The sequence below is a fragment of the Mus pahari genome, chromosome 2 (assembly GCF_900095145.1).
Source record: "Mus pahari chromosome 2, PAHARI_EIJ_v1.1, whole genome shotgun sequence".
Taxonomy (NCBI): Eukaryota; Metazoa; Chordata; class Mammalia; order Rodentia; family Muridae; genus Mus; species Mus pahari.
In genome coordinates this window covers 53,202,200-53,222,758 of record NC_034591.1, presented here as the reverse complement: position 1 = coordinate 53,222,758, position 20,559 = coordinate 53,202,200, and the positions used below count along the sequence as shown (strand labels likewise).

At 38.6% G+C, this 20,559-nt stretch overlaps 1 protein-coding gene across 2 annotated transcripts in view; it reads right to left on the bottom strand.

The window, feature by feature from the left end:
* Exoc4 (exocyst complex component 4) overlaps positions 1 to 20,559 on the bottom strand; it is a 711,882-nt gene that overhangs the window by 155,731 nt on the left and 535,592 nt on the right. For both annotated transcript variants that reach the window (XM_021189789.2, XM_029535373.1), the window contains exon 12: positions 3,377 to 3,513. In XM_021189789.2, the coding sequence (XP_021045448.1) occupies positions 3,377 to 3,513 (137 nt within the window). The remainder of the gene's footprint in view (positions 1 to 3,376; positions 3,514 to 20,559) is intronic.

Sequence of the window (20,559 nt, the reverse complement as noted above, 5' to 3'; positions counted from 1 at the left end):
GAGAGAGAGAGAGAGGGAGAGGGAGAGGGAGAGAGAGAGAGAGAGAGGGAGAGAGAGACTTGATGGAGGCTCAGTGAAGCTCCATCCAGTGCAATGACAGGATACAAAAATAACTGGGTCTAGCCTTGGCCACAAGGAGGCATGTGGCAGTGCTGTTTTGTCATGCAGAGCACACCTCAGTGCAGTCTAGGCTTGGGGAAGTCAAGACAATAAGATGGACAACATCAGGCTAATGACAGTGGGGAATAATGACTGGGATGATTTAGATCCAAAGTATGCCAGATACCGGAAATGTTTCACAATGAACCATAATGAACTGGAAATGAACTGCAATAACTATCTTCACAAATATGCAAGATTTTTTAAAATAAAATAACTATTTTCATAAATATAAAAGATTTTCATACAATAATTATTTTCATAAACATGTGAGATTTTCATATGCAAGGAATAAAAATGATTTCACTCAAATAAAAAGAAGTGGAATGTGAGTATATTTTTTCAAAAGGAATTGTGGCAGCCTGGTCTCATAATGTTTCTCTGTCTCTTGGTTCAAGATGCAAATCGCTGGCTCCACTGAGCACTTCTGCTTTGATATAAAAGCCTTTATCAGAGGCTCACAGAAATGAGACCATGTGACCTTGGACTAGGATCCCAGAAGTGAGCTAAAATAAACCTTTCAGCATGCAGGTTAATATAGTAATCCAAACCTGACTAATACATGCTGGCTTCCAATCACCTCACATGTTGAGAGGAAATAATGAAGAGGGTGCCAAACTCTAGGAACTTAAAACTTTCCTGTCAAAATAACTAAAGCCACAATACTATAAAGTACCTATCAGTAGAATTTAGATTCTAGAACCAATTACTTTATTAGGTTATTTATTATAGTGCAATTATAAGTAATTTTTGTCAGCATTCTTACTGGAGAGAAATTACTTTGTGCCAATAATTAGACATATGTATATTTTTAAAAAATCTTTAAATTTAATGGTGGTTCTATACAAACATAAACCACAATGTTATTAAAACATTATTTTAAAAATATTTCATTGCTTAAAATTGAAGCTTCAATGTTTAAAATGTTTAAAAATTTTCATTTGGTAGGTGACACATTGGTACAACCATTTTGGAATTTATTTCCCCGGAAATAGAACACCCTTGGAGTGAGCCAGAAATCCCAATTTCAAACAAATATGTTAGGTCAGTGGCTTCAGCAATTTGTATACCCACTAAAATAATTTGTAAAACTACAGCCTCCACTCCACATATTAAAGTTGACATATAGTTGTTTTGGTATGAATGTAAATACTTGCAAAAGTCAGGTCTTTGGCATATCATAAATACATTTGTAAAAATCACTATTTTAAATGTTTCCAAAGACTGGGAACAGAAATGTCCCGTATTCTCTTTTAGATGTAGAATCTTTACAATTCAAATCCTGCGATGTAGAGGGTAAAAAAAGTGGTTACTTGAGCTGTGTGGGGGTGGGGTGGTGGGAGGTGGGGTGTTGGGAAAGGGGGCATTTGCTCTAGGACATAATATCCATTAAATTCAACATATTTTTAAAAATTGGCTGGGTGTGGTGGCTCATGTCTTTAATTCCTGCCTTCTGACACAGAAGCAGGTGGATCTTTGAGTTGAGGCCAGCCTGGTCTACAGAGTTGAGTTCCAGGACAGTAAGGCTAAACAGAGGAACCCTGTCTCGAAAACCAAACCAAAGCAAACAAAACCAACACCTCCCACCCACAATTTGCTTAGTAAATTTTAAATGTTCACATCACATTATAAATTATATGAGGTGACAGATATATCAATTAGTTGATTTAATCATTACATATTTAAACATCTCATTGTTTTCCTAAGTAGCTTCAATTACTACTTTTGAAGTAAAAATAAAAAAAAGGCAAAAATCCCAGGGATTTGAAATCTTCCATCAGATATTTATAAAGAAACTAAAAGCTCCGTTTATGGACCTTTTCATTCTTCTATTTTGAATACCATTTGTATTTTATTTCTTCACTAAGTTTTATTGTATGGACTACATTTTAATGCTTGAAACATTTACTTACTAGGTTGTAATTTTTGGCAAAGCAAATTTGTATACACTTGTTTAAAAATTAAAATTTACATTTTCTGTTACCACGAGAATATATTTTAATATTTTGAATTACCATGATGTTTATTTGGTCTGTAACTGTATATAAAACATTATTAGCATATGATTTTAATCTAACATATTGCTATTTTTAGGAATACAAAAAGTAAATATTGTTGGGAGCACAACTCAATGGGATAAGGGCTTTTTAAATTTAATTGAGGCATAAGACTACTCATGGATAAGTACTACTTCCTGCTGGAATGAGGGAGGTTTGCATTCATGGGAGTGACATCACCCTCTCAGATTACTGTTTGTCCTTACTCCTGTAGAACTCTCAGGACATCTACATGCCAAATCTTGTCCCTCTTCCTAGGTAACATTATCTCCCACTATTTCCTGCTTAGGTGACCCTTACTGTGTCCTCCCTGTGCCAGGCCACTGTGTTAGTGGGTCCCTCCTTTATTGCAATGCATTAATGATTCTCTCCACTTCCATGAACATCCTCTGTCCAGCACATATGCCACCTTCTGCAAACTCATTCCTGTCTGCAATCACTTTTCTTTGGGATTTCTCACAGATTATAACTACACATTGTACTGTCCCTCCTGATCCTTAATTATATATCACATATAATTTAGTGATTTATTTTAATTCTCTTTTTTCTGCAATTGTTTCAAGTCTTGCCAACCCGGCCATGATGTTCCTATTATTGGGTTTCCATGTGAAATGCTATGATCTTGCCATGAGCTCCAGATGATCTGTTGAACCCAGAAAAAAGAAATCTGAGGCCTAACAGGTTTCAAGTTCATACCAGAGTTTTTCTCCCTTCAACTGATGCTAAAACTAGGTGTAACTGCCCTTTTCTGACAGTATGCAGGCTTCAGATCAATGTCAGTAGGAATGTGTTTGTAAGAATGAGAAATACTTTATATGACAGAGCATTGGACGTTTTAAATCACTCTATTATCAGAATCTCTTCACCCACCAAGTGGACTAATCAAGACCTGAAGTTTTCTTGAGGAAGATATATCTTGCACTTCTAGGTTTCAGTTTCTAGGGGAAATCAGAGGTGACCCCTGAGCTGATACATTATGGCCATCTTAGGTGTCTCTGCCCCTTGGCTCCTTTCATTCCCTTTGTCAGTGTGACTGTGAAAGGACCTAAGAGACCATCTCTATGATACTCTGTAACAAACTCAGGGAAGTAGGCAAGAAAGGCAGTGTTGCCATGCAGAGCCACAGGCAGGCTCACACCGAGTCAGCACTCAGGTCCTACCTGTAGGCTGTGGAGCATGTGTCCTTGTACTCTTGGAGCTTCACACACACCATGTTGAGGAACTGATCTGAATACGCACTCAAGTCATGCATAAGGTTCATTAGGTCTTGTACTGTCTTCTCCACGATGATTGTGCTCTGGGAATCAATACAAAGGGGAAGACAGAAAACATGAGATGCCTATATAGAAATAATGTTCAGGATAAGCAAGGACAACTGAAAGGATGTGATAGCACTTCACTTTTCTGAGGGTTTCTGGCACCAAAAATATGGATTAAAATCAACAACCAAATAATTATATCACACACAGCTAGCCTTTCAAAGGCCTGAAAGGCATTTTCACAGAAATGGTACAGGATAGGAATTTTTCAAAATATTTTGTGGACTTTATGGCATCTACAGATGTCTCTGTATCTGGTTTATTTTATTTTTTATTTTTTCTTATTTTTTTTTTTAAATGGTGCTGTGGATGGAAACCAGGATTTTGTACTCTCTCCCTGAACAACATCCCCATTCCTTGTTGGTTTTGAGACTAAGTTTTGCTATGTAGCTCAGGTAGGCATTGAACTCATGAGACCGCCCTGAATGGCTTAAATTAATGACCCTACTGCCTTCATTTCCCATGTTCTGGGATTAGAGTACCACTCCTGGAACTTCCTTTTGGTTTTAAGAAAGAGTGTTCATAGTGAATAGAAGCCTTATTTATCACCTTTGGGATTTATTACTACTTGAGTACAGATCTCCTAGAGGCAGGGAAAAGAAAAAGGCTTCCACAGTTTATTTTAAATTTCAAAACTACCACTGAATTAAGAACAAGTAACATTTGGGTCATCACTTACAGATTGCAGGGTGTCTGCAGCATGTAGTGTATCATTTGAAAGTCACACAATACTCATGGTTATCATGAGTTGTACAGGGGTCTTACAAGTATAGGGCACAACAGTAAGCATTTCACTTGCTTCAACTTAGTTAACCCTTTCAGCACCCCTGTAATTACTGTCAGTGAAAAGAGGAGTAAAGAGGCTGAGGAAGATGAAACAGGAAAGCAAGGGCTCCAGGCTCTGCTCATTTTACCTCCTTTTTTTAATGTTTTTTTTTATTAGATATTTTCTTTATTTACATTTCAAATGCTATCCCGAAAGTTCCCTTTACCCTCCCCCCGCCGTTGCTCCCCTACCCACCCACTCCCACTTCTTGGCCCTGGCCTTCCCCTGTGCTGGGTCTTATAAAGTTTGCAAGACCAAAGGGCCTCTCTTCCCAATGATGGCCAACTAGGCCATCTTCTGCTACATATGCAGCTAGAGACACGAGCTCAGGGGGTACTGGTTAGTTCATATTGTTGTTCCACCTACAGGGTTGCAGCCCCCTACAACTCCTTGGGTACTTTCTCTAGCTCCTCCATTGGGGGGCCCTGTGTTCCATCCAATAGCTGACTGTGAGCATCCACTTCTGTGTTTGCCAGGCACTGGCATAGCCTTACAAGTGGCCACTATATCAGGGTCCCTTCAGCAGAATCTTGCTGGCATGTGCATTAGTATCTGGGTTTGGTGGCTGATGATGGGATGGATTCCCGGATGGGGTAGTCTCTGGATAGTCCATCCTTTCATCTTAGCTCTAAATTTTGTCTCTGTACCTATATCCTTTCATGGGTATTTTGTTCCTTATTCTAAGGAGGAATGAAGTATCCACACGATGGTCATCCTTCATGGTTTTCCTGTGTTTTGCAAAATGTATCTTGGGTATTCTAAGTTTCTGGGCTAATATCTGCTTATCAGTAAGTGCATATCTAGTGACTTCTTTTGTGATTGGGTTACCTCACTAAGGATAATATCCTCCAGATACATCCATTTGCCCAAGAATTTCATAAATCCATTGTTTTTAATAGCTGAGTAGTACTCCATTGTGTAAATGTACCACATTTTCTGTATCCATTCCTCTATTGAGGGACATCTGATTTTACTTCCTATTCTGCTTTAGCACTGGCCCTGAGTTTTGACCACATCCCATTATTTTCCATGAGTTCATTGTGCTTCTCATTTATATCTATTACCATAACAACAAAAGGAGATAGCCAACTCCCCAGCGAAAGGCTACTTTCGCTCACTTTGGAGGTTTCCATTCACAACTTCCTGGCTGGGTTGTTTTTAGCCTGTGCTAAGGTTGCACATGATGGTGGAATCATATGGTGAAACTAAATTGCCCGAGGCATGGCTAGAGCCTAAGCAAAGAGATTGCTGCTGGGCTCTACAGTCTCCTGCAAGGACATGCTCACAGTGGACAGGAGACAGCCCATTCTACCTGACTCTTAAAGCTTCAGCAGCCTTACAAAGCTCTTTTCAGAGGAAGGCTCTTGAGGGCCAAATGATGGCACTTTTGTCAGCATAGGTGAAGAAGGGCACACATAGACTATGACTTTATTGAACCAAAGAACTTCCAAACTTAAAAATAATAAAACCACCTTAAAGGTAGAGCACTATGTAGCAAGTTAGTGTTACTTCTGAAAAGAGGAACATTCAATAACTTCTAAATCTTTGAGAAAAGACACAGTTTTTTAAACCATTATTTCATGACTCTTTCAACAAGAGCAGAATTACACTGAAGTAAATATTAATCGCATGCCTACCAGCCTAGAATCCTTTGGTCAATAAAGAGTTTGCTATATATTTATTAGAAAAAGCACACAGGCTATAGCAGAGTTAGCCATAAAAGTAAATATTAAAAAATACTTTTTACAGTCTCACAATGACCTAGGAAAGAATCAAAGAAGCATTTTATTATGCTTAAAGATACCTATGGAGACAGGATTTTAGACAATTTTCCTTGAAAATAAAAAGATCAGATCAAAGTAAATACATGGAGGATTAGCTTGACTTATGAGGTACAGTTGTATGCTTATTTGAGATGATTTGGTGGTAGAGGCTTCTCCCTCCTATGCCTTCCCCCTCCCCTTCTCACTCCTACTGAAATAATTAGAAGGAGAGAAGAAAGGAACATTATATTATGTAAGGCAAACCTCACAGGAAACCAAATTACAGTCTCTATAGAATCCTCACAAGTTCAACTTCCTTTTCTGTATTGATTTTGAGATTAAAGCACTGCAGCTTCACCCTGATCTATAATCCCATTCCTCTGTATTTGTGTGTGACTGACAGGAATTGATTCTGCCCGGCTACATGTCCCCATGTTAAGCATCTAAAATCCTCATCCCAGTTCAGAACACAGGATATGCTACAAAATGTGGACAGCAATTAATAAAGCAGAGAGAAGTGCAGCAATCCTCACAAAGCCTGCTTCAATCCTAAAGCATTGGAAGATGAACATGAGGAGATTACTCTGATCATTAGGAGAAAGGGCCTGGTTCTATCCTCAATTACACGATTGATAATCAGCTTCGGGTAGCTTGGGTAGCTCCTTCCTTTACTATGACTCAATTTAGTCCACTAATAACAAGGATAATTTGATTGCTCCTTTATTGGCCCACATGATTCCCATATTCAATCTGCACTGGTACTTTGACACTGGCTGAATTAGTCGTGTACAGCTGTTCTCAAGCTTTTGCAGGTGTGTCTGGCCTTCACAACTAGATCATCAGCTTCTCAAAGCGACTGACATGCCCCTTTCCTCTTATTCATCTCCCATTCTTCCTTTCACTTGCTCATGTCTTGGCAGCATCTTCAGAACGAATAAAGGATGCTCGAATAGGAAATATAAAATCTTCTCACTGAAAGTCACAGAGGCAAGGGATGTGGGAAACAGGCACCCGCAGCTTGCAATCTCTTTGGGTGAGGGAGGTTTGTTCTCTATCTACTGCAGTGCTTTTGGGTAGTTAGAATGGAACTGACAGTTTGGAGGAGAAAGGATGACTGAATAGTCTCTGGAGGTGGAGGTTTTGGAGGTGAGCAGGAAATACCAGCAGGGACTAACGAGAAAGGCACAATTTAATTCCAATGACTGTGCTCGACATGGCCCCTATGTGATGCTATATGATTACATACAATTTCCGAGCTATTTGGTTGGTTTACCTTGTCACTGCAGCACTCTGGATAATCAATCACTACATTCTCTTCAAGGAAAATGAAACTGCACTCTGCAAAATGATGGGAATTTTTATGGGGAAAAGGTCTACCTTTTTCAAGAAGTTACAACAATTTCCAAATCTGTGGTTCTGACAGATAAATGCTGGAAATATTACATCTCAACAAGGCCAATCCTAGTTTTATTTGTTTGATTTTTGGTTCAAGCATCATCATAGCCTTACTGGTGCAGTATTAATTTAGAAGTCTATGAATGTGAGCATAAGGACTTCATAATAAGTAAAAGTGATTTTATTCATTATAATTGCTATTAAACACATTTAAAGGAATCTATATTTGTTTAGAAACAGCTAAGTTCACAGTTCTTACAACCTCTTAGCAGGTAATGAAGTCTGGGCATGGCAAAAAACAAGGGGAAAAAAAAAATCCCCAGACAGCAAATGCAATGAGAAGCTGTTCTGAAACATCAACAACTGAAGTTCTCACAGGGTTACAAGAGTAACTGAAGTTCTCACAGGGATACAAGAGTAGCCCAATGTGCAGGGGGTGGGGGCGTGTATAAGAACCTGCTGTTTGGTTCTGCATTGAAAATAATCTACGGAGAGTTAAGGTTAACTCCTTAGTAGAACACTTGCCCGAATGAGGGTGATCCTAGAGTTGATCCTAATCAATGCACACACAAGTAGCCTTTATGAATGGAGTGTATTGTTGGTTTTATTTTGGTTTGGTTTTTTTGAGACCCAGACCACTGTTTGCTAAATTGGGCTTCATAAAATAAATATAAACATTATATTATAGAAAGTTGGCTCCATACTCAAATGCTTTCAAAAATGATAAGATAAAGAAAACTGAAATTGTTTCTACACTGGGAGACTTGAAAGCCTTCATACATTGGTGCTACAGTGAATTAGTGCTAAGTCCTTTGGGAAAGGACTGTAGAGTCTATCTTTATTCCTATTAATGGACTTAAAAAAAAAAAAAACCTCTCAAAACATAAAAACATTTGTCATAGAGCATCCCTTTACATTTGCTGAAAATGTATTTGTAGGGACATTTCCTACAGCAAGTAGGCCTCACGACATGCTTGGACACGCAGAGGAGAGTTTTAGGACTTCTTTTCCCATCTGTGCATTTCTCTTCCTATAATACAACCTGTTTAATTTTGGCTCCTCTACTTCCCTAGGCTTCTCTCCAGTTTCATGCACATCCCTTGCTTAACCATACTAGGTTACCAGCTCACACTTGCATCCAGCTAACCTCCTGCCTCTATGCCTTCATGCCCCTAGATCTTTCTGTTTACAATGCTCTTCCTATGTCATGAATGCCTTTCTTGATGCTAGCACATGTGTTACCCACTTTAAGTGCCTCCTGTGGTTCTGATAATCACTAGTTCACTTAGCTGTCTTACCCACTAGACTGTAATTTTAAGAAATAAACTCAATGACCATTCCTTCATATCACTAACACTCGGCCTGTATAGCTAACACAATGTAGGTTATTTATAAATTGTATTCAATGAAGCAATACAACCCCCCCATGAATAGTCATTGATGAGATCAGCTAGAGCAGTAGTCTCCCTTCAATGGGTAGACTGGGATAGGGAAGCAAAGGATCTTTGGGCACTGGGTAGATTTGGAATGGGTAGCTATTGCATGACTAAGAGCGAGAACAGTCTTTGTACTTAAGATGACTATTGTTTACGACATGAAGCTTAACAGAATAGGAAACAGTTTTAAGTTATATTCGATCATGTCTCTCATTGCCTTCAAGCTCTTTAGTGGCTACACTGATGTTCTTCAGTTAATGCAAAAGGCCCTTTACATGGCTTCCATTTTCCATCTCTAGCCTCTTACCACCCCCCACTCTGATCTGTAAGGTTCAGCTATGGTGGATTCCTTTCAATCACCCATGGCTATTTCAGGGTCTTATTATTGCCTAAAATGCTCTGTCCCCTGTCTCTTTTGTCTGGAATCCATTTTCTTATCTTTCCAAGCTGAGGGAGGACATTCTTCCTTCCCTGCTGGAAGATTCTTTTTAAGCCCACACTGAGAGGGGAGAGGGTTTCCTGCTAAAAAACAGTCAGAATATCTTAGATTGGTTTTCTATAACATTTCCATGCTTTTAATTGCTCTCCCAATGGTCCATAAGACTTCTGAAGAGAGAGAATATATATATATATATATATATATATATATATATATATATATATATATATATATATATGACCTGACACCCAAAAGGTGCTTAGTAAGCTCCGTACCTCCTGTCTATACAATGGTTTCCTTTAGCACTTTACCGAGGAAGGAGGATGACAAGTAGGTAACTAAAGATGTACTCTGAAGTTTGTTTCTCAATAAAAACATCTTATACCTACAGCAAAACCAGGAAATGACCAACAATAAAACTGCCCACTCAAAGAGGAATGATAAGTAAAATCATAATACAATGCGATGCTGCAGAGCAATGCAAGGTAAAAGACGTAGGGAGTAACAGATTAGTGGCACACTTGAACAGTCCCAGGGACCAAAAGCCTGGAGAAACTGTTGAATGGAAGTGGGCAGTTACAGAAGAAGGTTTCACATTTGATTTGATGGGAGAAGAAGCTCAGGATTAAAGGTCATCAGTAGCGACACTGTTGGGATGGAAGCCATTTTTGCTAGATGTGTGTGTGTGTGTGTGTTATGGAGAAAGAAATCTGCTTGGTGGTGCATGGGCAGATGGTAAACTTCAGTTTTAAACTATTCTATCCACTCACCCCATAAATAAACAGATACTCCTTCAGAAAGTTCTAAGATTGGTCCGCCTCTCACAATGTCTTTCTCAGCATCCTGCTTTAATGTCTTTTGCATTTTTAAATGTGAAGGTACAACACAATTACTGAAACTATTATTGCTGGACACTAAGTAAGAGCTGTCTAGAGAAGAACAAGGAAATTTAACTAATTCATTAAATAGAAAACTATCTTTTCTGTGTGTGACACTGGACTAACTGAAGAGTCAAGGCCAAAAAAAGAACAGGATTCCTGCCTACTAGCAATTATGGATGAATAAATAAGTTTATCTAAAATACAGCAGAGGTATAGAAAAAGTTAATGGTACTGAGGCAGATGGTTGGACAGTGTTAAGAAAGAAGGATTTGCACCTGAATTGAGTGACAAAATAACAGTTTTTATAGGCTGAACAAGAGTACTAGCAAAGACCTTGAGGTTAGTGAAACAGTGTGGATATGAACTAAAACTGGACTCAGGCAACTGAGTGGTCCTTTGTGATGGGGAGGAGGGAAGAGGGGTGAGTGGATGCCTCAGAAGAACAGGCTGAGAGGCGGTCAGAAGCCAAATCTTTTATGATGTATATATGTATTGAGGACAGAACATTTTGAAAAATCTCTCTTCCACAAACAAGATGCAGCAAATAATCCATTTTGATGTCACTAATCACCTGATGACCTAGTTCAAATGTAGATCTGTAGTGTAGTCAAAGAGAAACATTCTAAAGCTCTTTCAGCAGGCCAAAAATTAAGCAGGATTTAGAATTGCCTCAGGAAAAAAAATGATATAAAATTTTGGAGAATCAGAAAATACTAGATTTCTTTAGAATTCATGTAAGTAATTACACAAGCTTATTTGCTCTTTAAAACCTTGGTGAATGAGACTAAGATGGCACAGTCTGATGACCTCAGTTTGAGTCCTTCTTACCTTCTAAGGACTCTTGTTCTGATCAATAATGCGCTCAGGGACGAGCTAGAGCTGGAGTTTCAAAACATAATTCCTTAATTATGGATGCTAGTCCCAATTCCTTGTTTGACTTTTAGCATCTCCAGAGTAGATGTTTCTCAAGTGCAACTGTTCCGGAGTGTGGAAGTGCATCGCTATAAGTATGCTGTAATCACTATAAAATTCATCTGAGATGAATAGAAGAGGCCATAGATTCAACTTTGAAATCATATGGAAAACGATCATGATATTTGGAATAATTTAAATCTGTGCCGTGACTTTGACTTCATGATTAAAGTGAGAAGGCAGCATAGGCAAATGAAATATTAAATTTTACATTAGTAATTGCTTTTGAGAAAATAACAGCACATCACATTTCATTATTCTTGTATATCAATATAATTTTATTTTGTTAAATGATACATAGGGGAATAGTATAGTAGAAACTGCTGACCGATCTTGATTTCTTAGTCAAGAAGAATAACAGTCACTATGAGATACTTATAAGTTTTATTTCCTTTCAAGTAACACCCTGAGGCCTCTTGATTATTTACTTTACATGAACTCTTCCTTTTAGGAAATGACAACAGGTCAACCCTGGCCAGTGCTATTAGCATAGACTTGCCATGCTACTGAAGTAGTTTATACTTAGTTAGAGAAGATCATCGATAAAATATCATTATACTAAAATGTACTGCACCAGCATTTTCACTTCAAACAAAATAAAACAAAATACCAAAATAGCACCAACAAAAACCAGAGGTAAGGAGAAAGTGCTGAGGAAGAGGATTAGATCAGCAAGAACACTGGACAGTATACAACAAGGCAGTTACTCTACCCCCCTCCAGCCCCATCCCCACCCCACTGCACAGGAGACAGAAGAACCTGGAGGGTTTCCTCCAATCATCAGTGTCTTCTAGAGCTGTCCTTCACTGCTGGGTACTGCTAAACATTCTGCCCAAAGGGCTTACTATCCCACATTCTACCCTCGGAAACAAATACATTTTGGAAATCCCCCTGTTATTAGTTTCTTAACATAACAAATACTGGCTTTTTTAAAGCTAACGTATTCAAATGAAAAAATAAAGCAGCAGACTGGCTGCAAAAGCAAAAAGACTTGAAAGGGAACTGTCTAGACACGTTTATAGAGAACAGAGATCCTGAAAGACAAATTCTGACCCTCAGAGGTCTTTTTTTTTTTTTTTTTAATAGTAAAACACAAAATTTTATTCTCTTTGTAATCATGTACTTTAGCGATAACTCTTCATAACAACTTGATACATAAAACTGAAGCTCTGATTATGTAAACATATATTAGTGCGTGCACATTACAGAAATGTTCATGACCTATGCATGTATTCATTGAGAAATATGACCAAATGGAGTTATAATTTGAATTTGTCACAATATAATATTGCAGCATTGTTGGAGCTAACTCTATTCACATTTTGTCAGAAACAGGTTGCTAGTCTCTTAAATTAATATCACACATAAAAGATTTGTCAGTGGGGCAGTAGGTAATTTTCTTAAGAATTTTCACCATTGATACAATGTTTTGAAGTGATGGTCAAAATTTTTTATAAATATGCATATTTATAAATTTTCCTTGAGCTAGGTTTAAAAATGTGGATTAACATTGCATTTTTAAATTGAGATAGAATATACTTTAACCAATTTATATTTCCTCTAATATATNAAAATTACCATTTCCTAAATCTTTTTTTAACCATCTTATATATGGCTAAAATAATATACATTNAAATCTTTTTGTGAATTTTATGACACAATAATAATGATTCTTCAGTTTTTAAGCTTTATATAAAATNTTTCTTAATATATACAACATGAGGCCAGGCGGTGTTGTCGCACGCCTTTAATCCCAGCACTTGGGAGGCAGAGGCAGGCGGATTTCTGAATTTGAGGCTAGCCTGGTCTACAGAGTGAGTTCCAGGACAGCCAGGACTATACAGAGAAACCCCGTCTTGGGAAAAAAAAAAATACATTATAAAACATAAGAGATATTGTGGTATTATGATATGTATATATACTATTTAATGCTGAAATCAGAATAAACACTTTTCACCTCACCAGCTGTAGTGTGTCATGTTTATAATGCCAGCACTCTTGAAGCAGAGGCAGGAGGAAGCCAATTGTCTAGATTATTCTGCCTAACTATTGAGTTTCCACCTCAAATTACCACAGACTTTTTATTTCTATAATAAAAAGTGGTTATTTTTGTAATAGCGACTTCATAGGGCCCTGTAGTTGAATAATTGGTCCTCAATTCATGGAATTATTGACTCTCAGAGGTCTTAAGTGCCAAGATGATGATTCCTTTCTCTTAATATGGAAATAGCTACAATGTAAATACAATGTAAAAATAGGGGTTGTAAAGATGAACAAACTATCTTTCACCATCCAGAACTCACTGAGATGGTGTCAGGCACTATCACTACACTATGATGTAGGATGTAGCAGTGCCACAGTATACACACAGACACACAGATTTCCTACCTTCTTGAGGTTTAACTTTTGAAGAAAAATTTGAAACAAACCAGAAGATTATAGTGAACTCTACACACTATATGCATTATCTTATTTAACTCATGATAATCTTATTTAGGCATCAACAAGGTACATATTAACATTCTATTTTATAGATGAAAAAACTGAGGTGCTAGATTCTATAAGGTACACAAACAGAAATACAAAGTAATAGTTCCATCTAGTATTTGAGCTGATGTAGCCTAAATACACAGTCCATCTTCTAATCACTGTTTGTGTTGCTTCTACTGAACTGTAAATGATAGGTTAATGTCTTTGGTAGTCTATGGTGCAACGTTCAGCAAGGTCAAGATGACTGAAGGATGCTTGCAGAAAGTTTATACAACCTTTACAATTATTATAGTGATGAATTTGGTGAGGCCAGGTTTTCAGAAAGCTATGAACACAGGGTGAGGAGAGGGAAGAGAGACAGTTTACTGGAATCATGTCATAAAGGAAGGTGTGACATATGCAACTCAGTAGATACACAGGATAGACTGGAAGGCTGATCAGTCAGATGTTCTGTTTGGCCAGCCTTCTGGAGGCAGGGACCTTCAATGCCAGTAGCCCACGGTCTATTCATGGATATCTCAAGTCCTCTGTTAAGCCTTCTTCTCTCTTTTTATTTTCCCCAAACTCTGGCGTTTTAATTCACCAGGAATTGATACCTAAGATGAAAAGACATACTGGAAGGGCACAGGACTAAGATTTCTTCAAACTGGGTCTTAGCATAATTTCCCCGGTGCTGCTCTCAGCATATCCACAGCGTTTTCTAACACGACTCTTCCTGTTCCTGAGAACATCGAACACTGTAAATATCTCATGTAAGATCCTAACAGATTGTGAGAAAGTAGAACAGTCATTAGCTTCCCCATTTTATAGCAAGTCTAACACTCAAAGCAGTTTACAGTTAGAAGGTTTGCAGAGGATGCCAGAACATCAAGCTGCCACCAAAGGTGCTGGAGTATGCTTGTATTTCTTTACATTTCTTACATTCTCAAGCCACTGTGACTAGTCTCTGTCATGTGGCAAAGCTTCTGAAATCACTGGAGCTTGTTCCTTAAGGTAGCAACATTATTCAAACATTTTATGTGATTTTTGTCCTTTTAAAGATTAGACATTCTCAACCATTTCTGTTAGGGCCAACTAACAGAACCAAGAATTCAGAGCAGATCTTCTACTGTTCTTGTGTTAGTTAGCAGAGGTAGGGTGCTCAGCAGGAGGTTCCAGTGACTCACAACAGGACATGATTCATTAGGGAAGAGTTGCAAATATATAAATCAACATGTCAGAGGAGGGAGGCAGGACGGCCCAATGGGAGATGCATACAACACACAAATTTGTTCCACTCTGTGCAGGCTCACCTGTCTTTGGTGGCACACACCATATAATAATCAATTATGCTGACAAGCTTCACTACAAATCCTTTCAGCCTGGGTTACTCAGGTCCCTTTGAGGTGAGCTCTGGAGCCCTCTGAGGGGGAGGAGGAATGGAAAGCTTGGCTTCCAGTAAAAATGGAACATATGGACCTGTTCAGGGCAGAGAGTATGTGTGCAAGTGTGCAATCATGCACACATGCAAGGGGAAATTCGTTCAAAAGGAGACTACAGCCCAAATCTGTTCCATACTAGGAGTGAGGACATCTGAGGACGAATGACTTCTAATGTTGCTTCTCATTTAAAAGAAAAAAAAAAAAAATCTGGCAGGTATAACCCAGCATTCTAGCTCATTCTAGGAACAAACTTAACTACTCTATGTGCCCTCTCCATGTTGGACAAGCTGGAATATGCTGCAGGCATCCCAAAATTGAAAGACTAACCAACAGGAGAGTGGGGCTCCTAATATGATTTTCCTGTTGACAGACTTGGGAGAGTTGAGTGAGTCTTTGTCCCTTTCTTCATTTTCAAGGAATAGGATATTCTTCATGACCCAGGATGGCATCTTCAGTCACCCATGGTTCACAGAAACGTTGGTTTTAGGTCACCTTCTAAGTTTCCGGCCCACATCATTCGGGCTTCTCTTTGTTAGGCTTTAGCTACTGGAGTGCATTATTTGTGAGGAAATGGACCAAAAATGAGCTTGGAAATCCCCTGATGCATACCAATGAACTAAACTCCAGGGCATCCTGCCAAAGCTAGTGTGAAAAGAACAGTAATAGAACCACCTACACACTGCCCAGGGAGGCAGCTCTCCCACCATGCATAAGAATAGTAAGTGCTTACAACCTAGACTATCCAGGCTTCAAGGGACTTCCTTCTTAGACAGTCTTCACATGGCAAACACCTACACCCCTGGGAAAGACACAGCCAGCACGGAGACTGTACCATGCTTGCTAGACAGCGGGGTTTCACTAATCAGAAAAAAAAAGGTAGATGAACAGAGGTCTAACCTTTTATTTTATTAAGTAAAGAGAAACTCCTTCATTCCTAAAACAAGATAAAACATAAAAAATCTGAAATATCACTGTTTATAAAGGTGTGAACGTTTTAATGCCCCAAATAGGAAGAGTAATGCCCAAGGAAGTAGACTAGCTCTAAATCTCTCTCTCTCTCCTTCACTCACTGATTTTCTATGGCTCACACTTGGATCAAAAGGCCTAATTAGTGAACTGGCCACTGGGCACCATCATCCCTCCAGAAGTAAGGTTTAGGCATCAGTAGTAGAGTAATCTCTGCAGACACTGTGTCTCAGGGGACACGTGTCTAAGCACAAAGCTCAGATACTGGGTTTGAGTGTTTTTGACATTGACTTTTAAGCCACCATGACGCTAACCGAGGTTTCATGATTCTACCACTCCTCACTAGACTGTACATGAGAACGGAAACAGACTCAGAATTTCAAAAGTAAGAGACGTAAAATGCACAAAGACTCAGCTGTCATTATTTTGTCTTTGGTTTGCTAAGGACAAATATTTAAAAATACAACATTAGCACAAGATTCAAATGCATTAAATGAAATTGTTCAGCCGCCTTTTACTGTGGGGAACTTAGGAGGAGGCACTTTGAGAACATGCACATATAATTTGGAAAGAAAATTCTAATGATTCATAAAATTACCATGGTTCCCATGTAGCTGAGAACAATAGAACCCACAGCAAAATACAGACTGAGCATTCAAATCATTATAATGGCCTTTCATTTTTTCTTTTAAACTCCCTGCTCCTGTTATCACTTGAATTATTTTTTTAAATGAAAAGTAGAATGCCCTCGCAGCCCATTTTCTCCTCTTATTGTTTCTCTTTTCTCCTAAGAATGAGGTAAAATTAAGAGCCTGGATCACTGGAGATTTCCAGATGGGCAGACAAACGAGTGCTCTGGCCCCAGGCTTGCTCTTTTCATAGACACAGACACCCATCCCGCACTCTGTCTCCATGGCATTTGTGCTAAGCACATTTGATTTAGAATAAGTACCTTAAATTTGTGACAACTGAATTTCTTCCTTTAGTAAAAACTAAAATTGATTTAATTGCTGAAATCAGAATGAGAGTTTTCTAAGCACTTTGAGAAATGTTCCTTTAGGGCTTAGAGCCTGCCTGCCTAGCATACATGAGGGTCTGAGTTCAACACTTAGATGCGGGGGTGGGTGGGTGGGTGAGTCTAAGATAAAATAGTCTTTATTTCCCTGGTACACAAATTTGAAAGAAAATACTAAAGTTCATGTTATAGATTTTAATTTTTGTGATGTATTCTGAAGTATAACCCTTTTTCTTTCTTATCTGTCTCCATTCCTAATGGCTGAATTTTTTTTTTAAAAGAATTTCATTTACCTTTCCACTAGTCCTCAGTAATTTTTATTTTGTTACAACCTTAGGCAGTTTCTCTCTTCTTTGATTTACACATATTCCATAGTACTGTCCTTGACTTTTACTACTCAGGAATCTAGTAGACAGGAGAACAACTGCCAAGTATTTATTCCTGTTATTTGAGACAAAGTCTCATTATATAGACCAGCTGGCCTTGAACTCATGATTTCCTGTCCTAGTGCTGAAGCTGTATGTATGAGCCACTGCACCCAGCTAACAAGTACTTACTTTATTAAATAAATATACACATATTGCTTATTGTAGCATTGAAATTTTTCTAGGTATTTTAAAACTTATCTCACATAATAACCCTATGAAGTAAAGACACCTGATCTATATATGAATAATGAGACTAAGACTAAAAAGAGTCAGTAAGAAGTTAAGGTGATAACTAGTAAGTGTGGAGCCACATTAAAGGTCATTTAGTCTGTCTGTTTCCAACGCCCTTGATCATAACTACTGCAAGGCAAAGACTTTGAAGCAATTAGCAGTAATGGGAGGTAGATACAGGGAAATAGATGGCAGGTTCTTTGGGGACGAAAAGGAAAGAAAGCCAGGTCAGAACATGAGCATGTATTCAGAGCAAAAATCTGGGCCTAATGGTTACTAGAATCAAGCACCAAGGAAACTTATGGTAGATATAGCTAACTTGGGTGGAGAATCTTGACATCTTGAAGAGAAATGGTAACTGGGGTGGCTCGAGTTCATGACAACTGGTAGGAACAGAGACAAGCATGCCTGGCTGTGTGCTGACTTCCATCTGATAGCTGGGTCTCCTAGATTTGGTTACATAAACAGTTCTAATATGGTGGATTTTAAACAGCTAGTGTGACATCACTGAACTAAGACCTGGGAAAAAAACAAGCACCATGGATAGTGATTGGATGGGAGCCATAATAGATGCAGATAACTTCAAGAGCAGGGGTTAGTACAGTCTAGTGGAATAATTAGATCTGATTAATTCACACTTATTATCATTGCTGTTGATGTCAGTGATTTTACTTTTCATTAATTGCTTTCTTTAGTAATCAGCTCACAATATTTCTGAGAATTTTAGACACAGATCTTGGTAGGGGAGGCAGGAGTATGGCTAAAACACACCCTGTACTAGTTCCTTTCCTCATTGTTTTGGCCAAACAGCTGCCAAGAACCAACCTAAAGGAGGAGAGGCTAAGTCTGGCTCATGGTTTGAAGGGGCATAGTTGAGGTGGTGAGGAGAGTATACTGCTTGCTAATATCTCAGTGGATCAGGAATTCCACAAAGAATAGAAATCCCCATATTCAAATGCCTTTCCCATTTCTTTCATTTTTTTCTAGTCAAGGACCACAGCCCAGGGTGTGGCGCTGTGTAGATTCCAGATAGTTCTTCAACCCTTGCAGATGGCCCAAAGCTATACCTCAATAATGGTCTATGTTTCCATTATCTTTATTAACTAAATGTAAGCACATCATTGTCCTTTCCCTTTCTCTTTGCTCTGGTAATTGCTGCTATATCCTTCCATTAAGTTTTTTAGTCCAAATAAGTAAACAATGAGAATTAATCATCACCACCACAGAGAGCAGACTTGAGATACTTCATAAAGCATCATATTTATAGTGAGCCAAGATGATAAAACTACATAAAAGAAAAATATGACTGGGAAATTTAGTGACGGTAATGTATGTAAAACACTGGACACAGCATTAAGAACACTTTCATGGCAAGTTCTGAGACAGATAAAGTAAACCACAGAAGCTATCTAGTGACAGTAAGAGTGGACAGTGTGCCAAATGTATCAAAGTTTCCCAAGTCAAGGCCGCGTCCAGCACCAGCATGGTCAGGCAAGACTTTCACACTCGACGAATTTCCATAACGCCTATTTCATGAGGTCTGAGTATCACTTGAGTACAAAGAGATGCAGGGAGGTATATGTGAGAGGGGAAAATCTCAATGGAGAAAATTCTGCCGATTTCTTCTGTTGCTTAAGATTTTATTTGAAAATGAGTCCACTAAGGAAGATACATTAAAGTAGTTTTGACCTGCAGTTCTTTCTGTAGTTTTTACTGAGTCCAGTGCAATGGGGAATTTATGTATAAAGCACTTATCAAATGCATGTTGGACTGAAAGATTAGGGCAAGGTCCATAGCATTACTCTAAACTGCCAAATAACGAACTGTTTGCTAATTAACACCTGGACATATAATTATAACTGGCAACTCTACATCGCAGAGTGCCTCAGGTGGAAAGGCTTGCCAGCTTCCAGATCCCAAGTGGCAAGATGTGGCCTGCAGTGGAGTTAGTTAATCCAGTTCTCACCTCGGAAACTGCACAGGAGAGCCACAGCGGTGCCTCAGCTTGGCTTAGGGGGTACCAGGAGAGATGGGGGCCCTTTCAGTTTCAGTGAGTTGCAAAGGTTCTTTCCTCTGATGCCCCCACACTGGAAAGTGGGCATTCTCTGTTATAACATTATAGTTTAGAGAAGGGAGTCTACCTTGCTGCCATATATCTTATGATAGAGCATAAGTACAAAGAAATAGAATAACTATGTCCAAAGAAAAACCTCTACTAAGCTCTTTTTCTAGAAGAAACATTTAGTACTTCTTAAGAGTCTACCACCAGCGAAGCACTGTGTTTAGGAGATGGAAGAATAGAGAAACAAGAGGTGTGCGTGTGTGTGTAAGTGAAAGTGCATGTGTGTATACAAGCATGTGAAGGCCAGAGGTTAAAAATGTTTACTTGTCTTCAATGCCCTCTATGTGGTTTTTTTTTTGTTTGTTTATTTTTTGTTTTTAAGACAGATTTTCTCGCTGAACCTGGAGCCTGCTGGTTAGCTCATCTGGCTGACTGGCAAGTACCTGGGATCTTTCTAGCTCTACCTCCCCAACACTGATTACAGCTGTATGTTACCATATCTGGATTTCTTTTATCTGGGTTTCAGAGAGGCAAAGTCAGGCCCTCTTGCTTGCAAGGAGAAGCATCTTACCAACGGGGCCATCTTTCCATGCAAGACTAGATTTTTTTTTTCTTATTCTTATTTTTTTATTAGATATTTTCTTTATACACACACACACATGTATGTGTATATATATATATATATATATATATATATAT